Source organism: Leiobunum rupestre, chromosome 4 (assembly GCF_980474605.1).
Source record: "Leiobunum rupestre chromosome 4, qqLeiRupe1.1.hap1, whole genome shotgun sequence".
Lineage (NCBI taxonomy): Eukaryota > Metazoa > Arthropoda > Arachnida > Opiliones > Sclerosomatidae > Leiobunum > Leiobunum rupestre.
In genome coordinates, this window is record NC_143387.1 from 24,659,758 (window position 1) to 24,675,050 (window position 15,293).

At 39.9% G+C, this 15,293-nt stretch overlaps 2 protein-coding genes and 1 pseudogene across 3 annotated transcripts in view; 1 reads left to right on the forward strand and 2 right to left on the reverse strand.

Annotated features, from left to right (window-relative positions):
* Nucleotides 1–446, reverse strand: part of pxb (putative Hedgehog signaling attenuator pxb) — a 291,061-nt gene extending 290,615 nt beyond the window's left edge. Inside the window, exon 1 of the mRNA XM_090173160.1 lies at nucleotides 147–446. The gene's annotated coding sequence lies outside the window, so the exon portion shown is untranslated. The remainder of the gene's footprint in view (nucleotides 1–146) is intronic.
* On the forward strand, nucleotides 275–7,760 carry LOC149947239 (transmembrane protein 229B-like). The gene is made up of 2 exons (XM_090173168.1): nucleotides 275–701; nucleotides 5,445–7,760. The coding sequence occupies exon 2, from the start codon at nucleotides 6,845–6,847 to the stop codon at nucleotides 7,421–7,423; it is 579 nt and encodes a 192-aa protein (XP_090029294.1). The 5' UTR covers nucleotides 275–701; nucleotides 5,445–6,844; the 3' UTR covers nucleotides 7,424–7,760.
* A 6,597-nt stretch (nucleotides 7,761–14,357) lies between these two features.
* Nucleotides 14,358–15,063, reverse strand: LOC149947240 (tubulin alpha chain pseudogene; annotated as a pseudogene). The gene is made up of 2 exons (XR_016480239.1): nucleotides 14,821–15,063; nucleotides 14,358–14,765 (listed from the first exon to the last, which is right to left on the reverse strand). The product of XR_016480239.1 is annotated as a tubulin alpha chain pseudogene (transcript).
* Nucleotides 15,064–15,293: the final 230 nt, after the last annotated feature.

Below are 15,293 nucleotides of genomic sequence, written 5' to 3' on the forward strand. Positions count from 1 at the left end.
AGTTTACTGTTTATAGTCAGTAAGGAGTAAATTGCTGGAAGAAAACAAACTACACGCTCGTTTAAAACTGATCTTTAAAATCAAGATGCGTACGCGTAGTGACATACTCCTAGGTATAAACAAAATTAGTCTGAAAAAGTACTCACAAGTTCTTAATTTGCGCTGCGAAACGGTTCCCTCGATGAAGCGGAGGAGCATACCGTACTTTCTCGGCGAGAAGCGAGAGAGAACCTACGATCGTCGTAGAGGCGCGCACTAGAACGTGAAAATTGTTAAGCCTCGTCGCACTGTTTACGTTTGGAAGGTTCGAAGAGCAGTTCTAATGCAAAGTTATTTTTGACATTAGCCAAGTTTAAAACCCCACAACCTGCAGTTTAAAGTTTTCTCCGTCTACTTAGCACGAAATTATCATTGATGAGAAGATATTAATTACAATACTTAAAACAGAAATCAACACAGCACTAACCTATCACACGACTCCGACCACAGATTTTCGATGTATCTCGATCGAAGCTAAGCAGACGACGGGAGAGAGGGAGAGAGAGAGACGAAGCCGCGAGCGAAACGATCTCTCTAGTCAATACTCCTTTGCCTTATTTTCAGCGCCGTATTCTGACGTCAATAAGAATGGCCGCCGTGTTTTCGGATAAGACGTTTCTCAGTTCTAAGGCTTGTTTTGTATGAAATAACCCGGCAGCCAGGTAAAAGTTTTTACTATTTCATATTTAAATATGTGACTAGTTGTAACCCATTAGATCTCGACGTATTTGGTACCAGCAACAGTTCTCATTTAGCATAGCAACCGATTTGCTTGGTTGGGCCTCGGCGCATTGTTAAACTATTTATGATTTAAAGATTAATATTGCTTTCGTTTAAATTAATATGCTTCACAATATTACATTGCGGGATTATTTCATGAAGGAAATATATTAAGGAATCGTTTTTAAATAGAGTTTTGAATTGCATATCCCCAAGATGAAAAATAATACTCAATATTCTTCGGCACTATCGCTCTCTGTGTTTACGTTTTAAAGGCAGGGTGCACATTTCCCTTCTTGAGGCGCGTTAGACGTAAGTGCCAAGTGGCGTAATTCATTTTCATTCAAAATCAATTTAATTATTTTGTACAAATATCTTGCCATTGAATATTCCAATATTATGAGTACGTTCACTTTTCCCATTAATTATAAATTAATGAGTTAATTCTAGTTATTTTAGGCTCAAAACGCACAGTATTTCCAAAATTTAAATTTTCATAAATGTTTTATTAATGATTTGCAATGTCTAAAATTAACCTTTAGATAATTAAGTATTTTTAGGGAAAGGAGGGTCAGATTATTTTTTTTTAAATAAAAGTTTTTAAATTTACGAATTTTTGTAAAATTAATGTCGTTTCTTGGTCTAATTGATTTACAATTTGCTTGTGGTGATAGTGTAAATTTAAATTTATTGTCACAGGAATTCAAGGTTATGTTAAGATAATTTTGAGAATTTGTAAAAAGTTGAAGATTTTAAATTTACACTGAAAATTTTATGAAGGTGAATAGGTGATTTAAAAAACTAAACTTTATAATAGAAGGTTAAAATAGTCTTCTTTATACTGAAATATTAAAAATAAATAATAATAATACATAAAATTAAAAATTTTGTCTAATCAAAAATGTATTTTATATCTACTTAGGGAGAAAGACTAACAGCTAGCTCCTTCCAAATAAATAAATCAAATCAGCCCATTGATTCCCTGAAACTGATGATGCAATTGAAGCATTCGCCGGTGACGTTTTTACTACCCCCTTCATTAGAGAATGATGCCCGCAGATCTTCTCAACATAGTGATTCTCCTGACAGTAAAAATAAATACGTTCTTAGTCTAATTTTTGTCCGGGAATTTGATTGTGAAAATATTCAGGCAACCTTGTAATTACTTTAATAGTAAATACCTACGCTCTGTTTGGTTTGTTTTAACTTATGTGAGTTAGATTTGTGTAAGAAACGAGTTTTCATATTCGTGGTTCAATCGTTAACCTATGGCTTAGGGACTTTGCGGTGCCACCAAATTTCCCAATCAAACGTTTATTACCATCCCCGTATCGGGGAAGATAATCATAACAACGACTGTACATCATAAGGATCTACACCTCCGACTTCGGTCAGGTTTGGGCGGGAAACTGAGCTTCGGCTCAGGCTAACGGAGAGGGTCCGTGCAAACTGGCCGCCTCGGCGGATTGGGTAGCCTGCTGTGGGGCACGGTGGTCCTGTTTCCCGGCCCTTTGGGGCACACCTGGATCTCCGGTGCCAGCTGTGCCGAGTTATGTGGACCTTTCTGTGCTCGTCGTTCCCCTTTAGGAACTCTCTCCAAAGGGTATGACTCTTTACCTACGTAGCTAGGTTGTCGGCTGGAGTTGCTACAGCATCCACTCTTAATCCCACCGCTGTGTGCAAAGTGGGAAATGGTCCACCCATTGCTGCACCTTCTGCTGGTTTGAGCGGCTTGCGTCAAAGGTGCGACCATCAGTAGTAGGGTACTACTACCCATGCTGGATTTGTCACCTGTCCGGGCTTGGGGACGCTGGCGTAGGGCACTATGATGATAGGCCTCCGGTGGTATGGCCCCTGTTGCTAGGTACACCGAGTTATAAATTCTGACACAGTGTACATCACAAGGAGCTGCCATATGTAATAATGACGTAAGATACGCCAGCTTACTGACCTTATCTATATATACCATATCTATTTAACAAAAACAGACTTAAAAAGTACCGTTATGCATTTTAATGACAAAAGGAGGCGCTAAATAACGTGATTAGTTGAAATAGTTAATTTTAGAGACTTTTCGTTGCCACTGAATTTCTTTCACAACTTTTACTCATATCCCTTTATCACTGAAGCAGCCATGTTTTAAAAACAGTAGACGCTAATCTACCTTTTGTGTTCTTTAAAAATGGCCACTTTTTGTGGTACCTTCGCACATGCGCAGAGTGAGTTACGCATTTTCTAGTTGGGAAAAAGGTCGAAAGAAGTGTTTTTGCGTTAAATGGGAACCGAATTATTATTATTACTTTCGCCTCGCAGCATGAGGATCCAGGTTCGATCCCATATCGTGGGCCCGGGTGAAAACTCTGGCTATGGGGATTCCTCCACTCCCGATTTCTTCGGTTTCCCCTGTCCATCAAAACGGTTAACGTTAACAGTGAGTGTAGTGAGCTGTTGGCTCGCGTGGCATGAATGGCTTGCCACCACCCTCCTACGCATTGCAACCCGGCCACCTGAATTAAAGGCATTAAAAGTCGCTAGATGACTTGTGCCTAAGGCGATGTTTTGGGTATTAGCCTAACTGATTATTATGTAATATTTGCGGGAAGTCCCTCCGAAATATGCTGACTTCTTTTTAGGTTTATTTAACAAGTATTCTAATGATTCACATTATCGCTGACGGTTTTTGTAAATACCAAAACAAAACCCTTTAACCCGGTAACCATTGAGCGGATACCAAAAAAGCGACCATATCCCTGATCCATTTTACCAGCAAGAGGAGAGATTAAAAAATATAGCTAATTAATATTATTAGATTATATTCAATTCAATTATACATTTTCACTTTTAAAAGCTGACAAAATTCTTATCACAAAATTCGGAAAATTAAATATGTATAAAGAAGATAAATTTCCCCCATTTTGTTACAATATATAGTGCCGTAGTAGCAATAAGTATGCCCATGAGAGCCCTCAGGGGAGAGGCAAAAGGAGCCAATGCCCCGTTTTTCGTGAGCTATGAATACACTAATAAAGTATGAAAATTAACCCCTTACACTATTTATGGTGATAGATCCCCTTCGATAAAATGTCTGTGCCATGAGTATGACACTGACCGATATCGGTGACTGATAGAGTTGGTTGCAGAATGATGATGAATTCGGAAGTTTCAGATAAGAAAACTCGTCAATACTACACTACCATGCACTACAATTTTTTTACATTTAGTCCCAGAAAATGAGCAATTCACAATTCGTTGTAAACTGCTCGGATCAGGCCAAAACCATTTTCCTATTGAAAAAATATCATTGCTACCAGGTACATGTATAAGGACCCGCTAGTGGCTGGTAGCCGCCCGGGTAGGGTTAATTTATAGCTTATTATTTTAAAAATGTCGAGTATGTTGTTATTGGTCGTATACGCATCTTAGAAACTAAATTAAAACTCCAATTTAAGTTTACGGGCCACGAAAGCGCCATTTATCAGGGGGGTTTAACCCCCGAGTACTTCTTAATAGTAAGTGACGGGGGCTGTTGCCTCGCGTGGTATGAAGAGCTTGCCATCACCCTCCTACACATTTTAACCCGGCCACCTGGAATAAAGGCCATAAACGTCACTAGATGACTTGGGCCTAGGGTGGTGCCTTGGGTATTAGCCTAGCTGATTATTATTATTATTTTTTTTAATCCAAGATGAGTACATGTTATACCTTCGCGCATGCGCGGAATAAGTTAAGCATTTTTTTCGCCGGTAGAGGGATTGGCAACATCTTTGAACTAATTAGTACCAGCATTTAGTTAAATATGTTTCTGGTCTACTATAATCATTTTTTGTCTTAATTTGATTTAACCAATTTGGGTCTCGGAGAGTGTTGAGAGAGGAGACGATAGTTAGTCGGATTATTTTAGGTTCGTCGTACGATAGAAATAATCTTGGTAATTTCTATAAATCCCATTGAAATAACTATTTTGTAGAATTTAAGGAAAACTTACTAATAATGTATCGCTGAATTGTTTTCAAGATGGTGTTTTCCAAAAAGTGATTGCATTTTTTATAACAATGATTGTGGCCATTCAATAACAACGGATTTTTATTGGCAAACTGATTTGATATTCGCTTAGCATTTTCTTTTTCGTTTTTTAGTAACTGTTCCAAATTTTAGTTTCAGAAAACGGAATATTAGGTAATCATTATAAAAATCATTATGATCAAACAATGCGCTTAGATTGAAATCAAATCTGTAGCCTTGAAAGTGAATGATTTTATAATTATATTTTCAATCAGGATTGTTGGCGTAGCTCACGCGGTATTTAATTAATGAAAAATTAAAACAATCATTTTAAGAATTAACGACCATATAAATTAGGGAAACTGACCTTATTCTCTGATCAAAATTTCGTCTGGGAGTGGCACATTTTACACGTATAAGTAATAATGGAAGGCAGTCAAACGCGATCACTAAATTAGCCCGAGCTTACCCAACTGCGTGGAGGATAAAATACCCCCCCCCCCCTAAGCCATCGTTATATTTGGATATTTGGGCGCCGTGCACTAGACCCATCTAACTCTTTCCCTCTCTCTCCCTCTGTTATAAGGATCCACCTGATTGATATGCAAATTAATGTTAAAGTACGCTCGAACTCCGTTTCGGCATCACCTTTGAGATACACTCTGTTTACTTTTGCTCAACAGAAACCCTCTCTTTAAACGCGAGGGGCGAGCCACCCTCGCAACATCTTCTTCGAGGAGGGAAACTTTTCGATGGCGGATGAGTGGACTCCAGTTTGAGACAACTTCGTCGAAGATATCCCGGTGTATAGAATGACTCTTCTTCGCCAAAGTTCCGTACTTCACTCGTCCACGAAACCAGCAGCGGCGTCGACGACTCGAGGTGGAACGCAACCAGCCATTGTCTCCTGGCGATTATCATGACGCCGAATCGGACTTTAAAGTTGCCAGTGAAGGTTGTTAATTTTTTTCCCTCCGCCATCTCCCGAGGAAGGTTTTTACCGGCCGTTGTAAAAGGAACAGTCGCGTCTACCGAGAGCGGGAAATTGAAGAAAGTTTCTCGAACAAGGAGGGGGACGAATAAAAGCGCCGCCGAAACGAGGCCATTAACGCTGTATAAAAGTCGGATTCAGTCGCCTAAGGTTTAATTGGAAGCGTTATATCGTCGCTAGGACTCAAACGGCGCCTCCGAAAAGAGAGATGTTATCGGCGGCGGCGGCGGGAGTTTCTAGGATCCGCGACTGATAGAAACGCCGCCGACTAAAAGCTAACAAACGGCGAAACCCAAACTGAAACTACATTGTTTAATACGACTCAAAGGGGTCTCTGGGGGCACAAAGGGGGCCTAAAAGGGCTAATATTAAAGTCGAGAGAGAGAGATACGCGGCCGGCGACCAGGGCCAAAGAGACATTTTCGCACTCTCTCTTCTTTGTTTCGGGGCGAGTTTGGAGGGCGCGCGTGTAGCTGGCGTTTTCGACAACAAACAAAAGAGTTTTCTCTCCGATGGGATTTTGCCTATAACCTATTTATCGCCGGCATATTCGCCTGGCGCGCGCGCGCTTCCGTACACCCCCTTTAATTAGACTTTTCGCTTTTGTCGCTGAAAGGAATCGGCTTTGTTTAAATTGAAGGCAACTAACGCGTCGGTCCCCTCTGAATAATAGCGAAGCCGGACGGACGGACGGGGGGAGGCGAAAAGAGCCTTCCCTGTCAAGCTTGCCCCGGCAAGACATCTTCCCGCGAGAACTATCCTTCTTTTTCCTTAAAATGAACGACGAGTGGCGACCTCTCGCGTCCGAAGGTGTCCCGTTTTTCTCGAATCCTCTTTTAAATTAGTCTCTAAATTTTAATCGAGTTTCCAGTCGGAAGGCATTGGATCGGAACGCGTTCGTAAGTCGCTGGTAAATAACGCCGACTCTAGTGGCTCAACACGTGACTCGGCCTCTTAGTAAAAATCGTCGTTAAAAATCGAAAATATATCCTCCGAAATAACCGACCCTCTTCGCCGAAAACATTTAAATCTCGTTTCTAGTCGCGGAGACTAGTAGGATTCGGTAGACACCCTTTCTGAAACATTCGAAACATGGGGAAGTCGCGGACCTTTTCGGCTCAACGGAGCTCGCGATTGTCCACCTTCATCCGTTTGTACATATACGGGATCCACGGCTACGTCACCGAGGTCATGTTCACGGCCGCTTGGGAGTTCGTGGTCAATACAAACTGGAAGTTCCCCGGGTGCTCCAGCGTGTGGTCGCTCTTCATCTACGCCGTTTGCGGCTACGGCATAGAACGCATGTTCTTGCGGATGGAAGACAGCGTACACATTGTCCTGCGCGGTCTCATCTACTTGCTCTGGACGTATTCCTGGGAGTTTACCACCGGTTTAGTACTCAGCTATTTCGGCGCTTGTCCCTGGGACTACACCATCTTCGATTTCAACATCGTGGGGCTCATCACGCTGGAGTACGCTCCCTTGTGGTACGTTGGAACCCTCATCCAAGAACAAATGCTAACCAAAAACATTTTGAAACTTCATTGGAGAGAGTGCCATCCGCTGGAAGAGATCCGGAACGCGGACAACGGCCACGCCAGCAACTATCCCACCGAGTACGAGAAGAGTTCAACGCCTCCCACCGCGTCTATGGCCAGAAAGCACGACTGACCAATTTAATCTAAGCGCTCACTGTTTTGATACTCCGCATTTCATTCCGTTAAAAGACATTTTCGGGTTAGGATTGTTACGTTTTATATATAACTATATTAATCATTTTCACGAAGGTGCGCGGAACCTTGTTCCTATCGGAAGCGACGAAACCAATGTACCACGCCTTTCATTATTTTACACCTTTAATCAAGACATAAAAACCTCAAGTCAAATCTATTTGAAACGTGAAGTTAATGATTTTGATATTTATCAATGAAATACACCGCATTTTTCGCGTGATAATTTTTATATTACAATTATTACGGCTCCAATATAACGTGATTTGTTTTGTATTTTGTTTTTTTTTCTTGGAATCATTAAATTGTTTACGCGCGAAAATATTTCCTTATTTGCATAACGTTTTAGGAATGCAACGAACCTTTATCGAATCGAACCTACAATTTTGCAAAGGAAAAAAGGTTAACCTAATATTTACGGAAAAAAGGTCCAAATTGTACTTAAAACTTGTTTATTATACCGAAATATCTTTTGTTTTCTAATGAATAATCTTTAAACATATATTGTTTATATAGACTCTAAACATTGATTTCGCGATTACACGCGACTCAATTTAAGCGAACGACTTTTGAATAAGGTTTCATTTTAGCTCAAAAATCTCCCTTAAATTGCGACATATTTTGCCCGCTATTCGCAGTTTCACGTCGGGCAATTAAAATTATATATCTTACTCACTAATTTTTCACTATTGTAACAAAGGTGTTTGCCTTATAAACACTCGTGTTTGTACTTCAAGCCAAAAATAATTAATTATAAATGCAGTCTCAAGGAGAACAAAATCACCTCGAACTCGAACACACCGTAAAGAAAACACATTTTGTGATATTTCCTTAGAAACATTTAGAATATCTATATCTTAGCAAAGCAACAGTTCTAATGTTCACTTTTTAGAAATAGGCTTAACAAAAATATTTAAATAGTAAAATTACAATTATTACCTATCTAGAACAAAGAAATGTCCAAACAAATTTCTTCTTAAATAAGAGGTTACCATTTGTGAATTTAAGTTTTTCTAAACCATGTCTTTTAAATAATAAATTTTAGGAATTAAATTAGTAAATAAATTGTATAAAAATTAATTCGGATTATCGGATATTAAGTATAATCTACATTGTAGTGGATATTTTGCAAAGTATCAATTGACCTCGTAGCATGCGCAACGAACTATCTGAGGAGTCGGACATTTGACCAAATCCTGTACAAAATTTGGATACAAATCTACAAATACAAAATCCAAGAATTTCGCTCCCATATACTTTGTATTATAAATCCACAATAAAAAATTATGGATTTTTGAAGAATCCGAAATTCCGTACACAAAAGAGGCAAATGTCCGACCCCTCGATTTGGCTTGAAGCCTTTGACAAGATGATGACGTCAATTTCTTAACTATCTCTACCCTGCGCGAGTTTCGGTTTGCAGTATATTTAAAAAATATTATTTTCAAATTTTAAATTTAAAACCATGATGTTCTTTTAAGTTAAGGCAATATTTTAATAGCTACATGAATAAAATCTACGGTCATCATCGCTGTCAGACACGTGGTCAATAACTATAAAAAAACGACTCCGCTGTAGACGTCATCATCACTATAATGGAAGGCTAGTCCTTTGTCCTTCACACCCTGCCTTAGAGCCATGGTTGATATATTGTTTTAAATTCCACTACATCACCACGAAAGCGGAAAACAGATAACACGTAGTGCTACTCGTGCTCAATGTATTCTTAGTGATAATCCATTAAAGTAATTTGATTACGCGTAAATTCGTTAACCCAAATATGAATAGAAATTTTTAATTGAGTGATTTTTCGGATTTCATTCCATTTTAATATATTTGTTAGAGAATTTTCTTCACTAGGTCTAGAAATATATAAATATTTAGAAATATATAATCAAGATTTGTGATTTTTTGAACGTCCACTTTAAAAAGTTTTGAAGTAGAAAATTAGAAAGTAAAGGAGAAACTGAGAATTATAGAATTAATTTTGGACATTTTAGTGATAAACCAAATGAAAGTTCAAAAAATATATAACGTAATAAATTTTTCGAAGCGGAAGCCTTGACCTACGTTATGTTATTCCAAAGCAATGCAATATTGAAAGACACGTGTATATCTAATAGAGTGAAATAATTTATTTCTAGAAAATTTTAAGTCTACTTTTCCCGATAACTATAACGGTGGAAATGTAATTTCGCCTGATCAATCACAGCACCGAGATCTAAATTCTACAACTATGGTGCGGCTAAATGTTTACCAAAATCCATTTATTCTTTGTTACATTTCAGACCGCGGCTAACGGTCTTGTTTTTTGGTGATATATAATAAAATTTCTTTACATTTTGTCTTCAATTTTATGTACATCTGTCGTAGAAATCTTACGTAATTATTTTCATAGAACATTTAGAAGATAAATAGCAACTTGAGGTTCGACAAGGCTTTGAAATGTACCTCAAGGTTCCAAAGCTAGATTTTGCACGGGCTTATGCCAGTTTGATTACAATTCTGTTTGGATCAAATAAAAGTTTGGAATAATATTGATTTACAAACATTTTGATCAAACAGGGTTGCCACACGTCAGGGAAAACAGGGAAATTGGGGGAAAGTCGGTATTTAAAAATGGGCCTAAAAAGTCAGGGAATTTTAAGAATTGGTAAAAATTCAGGGAAAAGTCAGGGAATTCCATTTTATCTTGGCACTTTTTGAAGGTAATTTAACTCTAGATCTATGACAAATTCCACGATTATCATTTATTTCCTTGAATGTTTGGCAAATTTTTTCAACATTGCAATAACCTTTTTACTGAAATATAAGTCCATCTAAATTTATTAACTTCTGATAAAAGTAAAATATAAAAGAAAAACTTTGGCCTTAATAAGTCAGGGAAAATCTCTTAAAATGGTCAGGGAAAACAGGGAATTTGAATCTGAAAATTTTGTGGCAACCCTGTCAAAGTCGAATTTGTATCTGTCCATATTCGTAAGTTTGTCACAACTCATCGACATCATTTAGGTTGATAAGTATTACAAACGAAATACGGAAAGTACTAAACTACGACAAAGTCATCATATTTATACATCGACTTTCGGAAACTCAGATTTGAGGAAAGCTTAGACATATTCACATTCGAGCCTTGAGTTCAGTTTAGATGTCACTTTACCCCAGTAATGGGAGTATGAACTAAATGGAAAAATCGTCTGCTACGTCTAGTTTATAATAGAGCCAATCATCCTTAGCTTCTGTGAAACCTGGTGGCCAAAGAAGAAATTCGTTGATCCACCATCAATATAGAATTTACTCCCCCGGTGAGGGATGGTAACCGTCTTTATTGTCATTCTTTTTTATGACAACCGAGTAAGATTTGATTCGTGCCCATAATTCTTGCCTAGTTCAACATTTTCCGCAATATTTGAACGTGCTTTTTATCCTAAAAAAGACCGTCCTGAGCCCGATAAAAACAAAAATTGGCGTTATGCTTAAAAGGAATATTATTTGCTACCACAGTATAGGTGAAATGCGGAAAGTTATTTTATTATACGTACGTCGTATTTTTCTTAATATATCCTGGAGCGTTGAAAGGGAAGCGAGGATGACATTGTACGTTACAACTTTAAGGGTGATCGGTGCTTGTTGATCGACTCTATTGTCGGGGCGTTTTCTCCGCGGCTGAAAGAGCGTAGTGGGCGGCTGAAATGGACTTAATTTTCTTGTTGTTCTAGGGTCAGGGCGTTAAAGTTGATGGGAAGTTTGAAATCTGACGGCTCGACATGGCAGAGGCGGGATTAATACTCCCCCTCGCGGACTCTCTCCGCGTCCTTATCATCCCAACAGAGACGAGAGAAGGCAACCATCCCCGAAGGGCAATACATGATGAAGTCTTCCTCTCCTCGGCTGAAGTACCCAACGACCTCCGCAATTGTAAAGTACAAATTTCTCGACGAGAACAAACACTTACGTTTCGGGATTACCAGCTTTTGTCCAGGCTTTCAATCCCGCTTTAAACAAACTACGGGGAATTAACCCTAAGGGCGTTTTGCAGCCAGGGACTCTCACTCGATCGACGTGTTTACCAGTTTCCACGGACCCCCAAAAAGCGGATTGCTCTTCGCGACAGCCGAGGATAAATATAGATTTTTACAAAAATGTTACGTCTTATATTTTGATAGTTCCATTATAATGGCGCGTTTATCTATTTTTCCAGAAACAAATCTTGGTTCTAGGTATATTGGCAGAGTATTTGGCGCTTTTGCTTCGCAGTCACCGGAGTTCGTTGCACGATCCAATAACCTAAGAAGCACATCGGCGTAAAGTGTAGCTTGTTAAATGGTTATTTATCTCGATACTTCAGTGTCTTCTATCCAGAGCTGGAAAGCGGAGAACTGTTCGACCGTATCTTCCATGGTACGTAAGACGTGGAGTTACCTTACGTCTCAGTACTTGACTTTAATCGTACGAAGCGCTTTTCTCCTAATCTTGCCAATCTAAGGAAACGATCTGATTTGGACGCTGACCAGTCAAAAATCGCTTAGCCATGACGAGGCTTAAGACAATAAGGCTACTTCCGCTCAAAATCGAACGCGACCGCTCTAGAACAACACTGAAAACGAACTGAATCGCGCGTCCGAAAGCATTTATGGCTGGAAGGACTTCGTAGATTTGAAGTCCGCGGAACAGATTTGAGTTGAGAGAATTAGCGCGATTGCGGAAACGCTAGTTGAGGAAACGGGGTTGGGGGTCGAACTAAAATTGGCCGTGGCACTTTCGGATTCCTCCCAACACGTTTTGCGTTCAAACATTCATTGTGTCCACATGATAAAGAGCGGCGGCGGCGGGAATTAGTCCGTTCGAGGCGCCGCGCCCGAACCCCAGCAGCGACGCTCGATGTTTGGTCTACGCGCTAAGTCCAAATCAGACTCCAATTTTAAGGTCCTAAGCTTTTCAATTATAATTCGCTAGACAGTTTAAATCTTGCTGGCGAAACGTTGATCGAGCGTTGAATTAGCGGAAAATGGGAGGACGCGTATACCGCATTCGCCGATGGCGCGCGCGTGGTATTAAAGGCCCGGGCCATAAGGTATAACCTCGAGATTGGATGGACGCCGATGACGCGGATTAGACAATGGCAAGAGGATCATCCCATTGCCGAGACCCCTACCTAATAAATCCGCGCCTCGGAGGAGGGTCCACCCCTGGCACCCCTTCGACTCGTCGCGCGGATAGTCTGATCACCTCGAAGGAGCGTAAAATTGAATTCGGATGGAAGGGCTTCGGGGCGTCAGATTACGTTATGATTAACCAGTTCCCAGTCCGTTTTACGGGTTTAAAGGGGGGGAGGGGGTAGCCACGGTATAATAATCAAATCTCTCTTTATTATTTAGCTTTATCTGGTGCTGAGTGAATGAGAGAAGGATGACTAAGCCCACCGTTCCCTTCATTACAATCTCATCGATGAATTTCACTCCAGATGCGTCTAATTCGCGTTGCAAATGTATGAAGAGATTAACACCGTATACGGTAACCATTCCAGTTACAAAATGAAGTACGAAGGAAATGGCAAAAATATTGCTTTATTCCCTCCCAGCACGTACTGACGCACTATAACTGGGGAAAATGATATTATTTTTCTGACCGCGAGGAAAAGAGCTACTCGTTCTTCAAGTGCCGTTGCATGCCTTTAAACATTTTATATAAAATCCTTTAGGATTATCCCTTCAGATCCTTTTTATTACTTTGAAATTTTATCCAAAGGACATCGCACTTCTTCTATGGGATTTTGCTTTAGACAAATTTTTTTCAAAATGAACCATGTTGCTAAGCTTGATCAAAGGAGCAAAATTGTCTATTGACATTTTTCCCTAGCTCTTATAGTTTGTCCAGTATCAGCGGTCAAAAGTGGACAAAACTTAGTATAGTCTATTTGTTAAAAGGAGTCACAACCCATTGGTTAGCGCTCTACGCTCGCGCGTCGCTAGTCCGGGCTCACTTATTTATCGATACAGCACATACTCGGTTAAAGTCACGGTCACACGACAGTTAAGACTCAATACTTAACTATTTATCTACTGAGTTCGTTCATCGTGCGTTCAGAACGTCGTACGAACAGAACGAAACCAAATACGACGCTCGGTTCTGGGAAGCACCCGGAATTTCGGCTCCTTTGATCAAGCCCAACAACATGTTTCAATTTGAAAAAAATCGGTCGAAAGCCAAATCCCATAGAAGAAATGCGATGTCCTTTTAGCCTTTTTAGAAATCAGTCGATTTTAAAAGGTTACCTCCCAGCCCTTCCTAGGCAAATGGCGTCGTTGAAATATTGCCACTAGACCACCGTATAGTTTTGCAATTTACTCGCTAACAACTTTAACTACAAATACACTTCACAGTTTACTGGTGAAGTCGGGACAATTAGTATTACACTTCGAGCATTATCTCTTTAAAAGAAAAACACGCTGAACTATATGTTCAGGCAGGAATCCATACCTCTACTTGGAATGCTTATCCTGTCGTATCGCGTATGGTAAGATCACTCTAACGGCTTTTGCCCCACCTACGAGTGAAAAAATCCCCTCTGCACGCGCTTCCCTCTCACGTTGTTGTTAGTAAAGTTAACATAGTTACGTCAAAAAAATCAGCCACATCGAGACGAAAATCTTCCGCGATAAGCATTCCAAGTAGAGGTATGGATTCCTGTTTCAGGAGATGCTTTCAATGAAAGTTTTCAGAACAGCCTTTTCGAAAAACGGCTTACCCCACCCATTTCGTTTGTCAAAAATATAGAAAGAGCCGCTCAATTGAAAAAATAAAAAACGTTTATTGCTTTAAAGTAATCAAGAAACATGGTTATAAACAAACTACCATAGAATTCAATGTCATCGCTACCAACTTCTTCGTAATCTTTCTCCAACCATGTGGTTGCTGGGATCGAAACAGGAACGAGTGATGTCCAGGACCGACAATGGTTCGTGATACACTTTATCGCGGGAGACGATAGGGGCGTAGGTGACAAGCGGAAAGTGGATGCGGGGATACGGAACTAAGTTGGTTTGAAATTCTGAGAGGTCGACGTTGAGCGAGCCGTCGAATCTCAGAGACGCCGTGATGGAGGAAACCACTTGGGCGATCAGCTGATTGAGACTAACGTAGTCGGGACGCTCTATTTGCAGATTCCTGTTGCAAATGTCGAATATGGCCTGATTGTCGACGATGAAGGTACAACTCGAATGTTCGAGGGTCGTGTGGGTGGTCAAAATTGAGTTGTACGGCTCGACCACTGCCGTCGAGACCTGAAAGATAATCGGTTACAATTATTGACAACGCTTTTACGTTAACAAAATGTACCTTTGGTGAAGGGTAAATCGCGAATTCCAACTTGGCCACTTTGCCGTATTCCATGGACAGCTTTTCCATCAGCAAAGAAGCGAATCCGGACCCGGTTCCACCCCCGAAACTTCGAAATATTAGGAACCCTTGCAACCCATCGCATTGTTCTACATGTTTTCGAGTTTTGTCCGACACGAAATCCAAGTACTCTTTACCGATGGTATAATGACCCCTGATGTTTGCACTAATGCACTTTCTCATAATTACCGAATAATTTTACTCTAAGACTGACACTAGGTTGTAAATGACCGTTTGAAATAGTCGCTTCTTAAATATTTCAAAATAAAGAATTCGTTTTTTAACTAGGCTCAATTTACAATAAAAATTCAATAATGGTATTGACCGCTCTTAACTTTGCTTTCAAGATTAACTCTAAAGAATTAAGCAATAGTGATAGTGGAATAAAATAAACAAAATAAAATAATGTTTTT

Coding starts and splice junctions, on each gene's coding strand:
- LOC149947239 (XM_090173168.1), top strand. CDS start 6,845: ATGGGGAAGTCGCGGACCTTTTCGGCTCAACGGAGCTCGCGATTGTCC.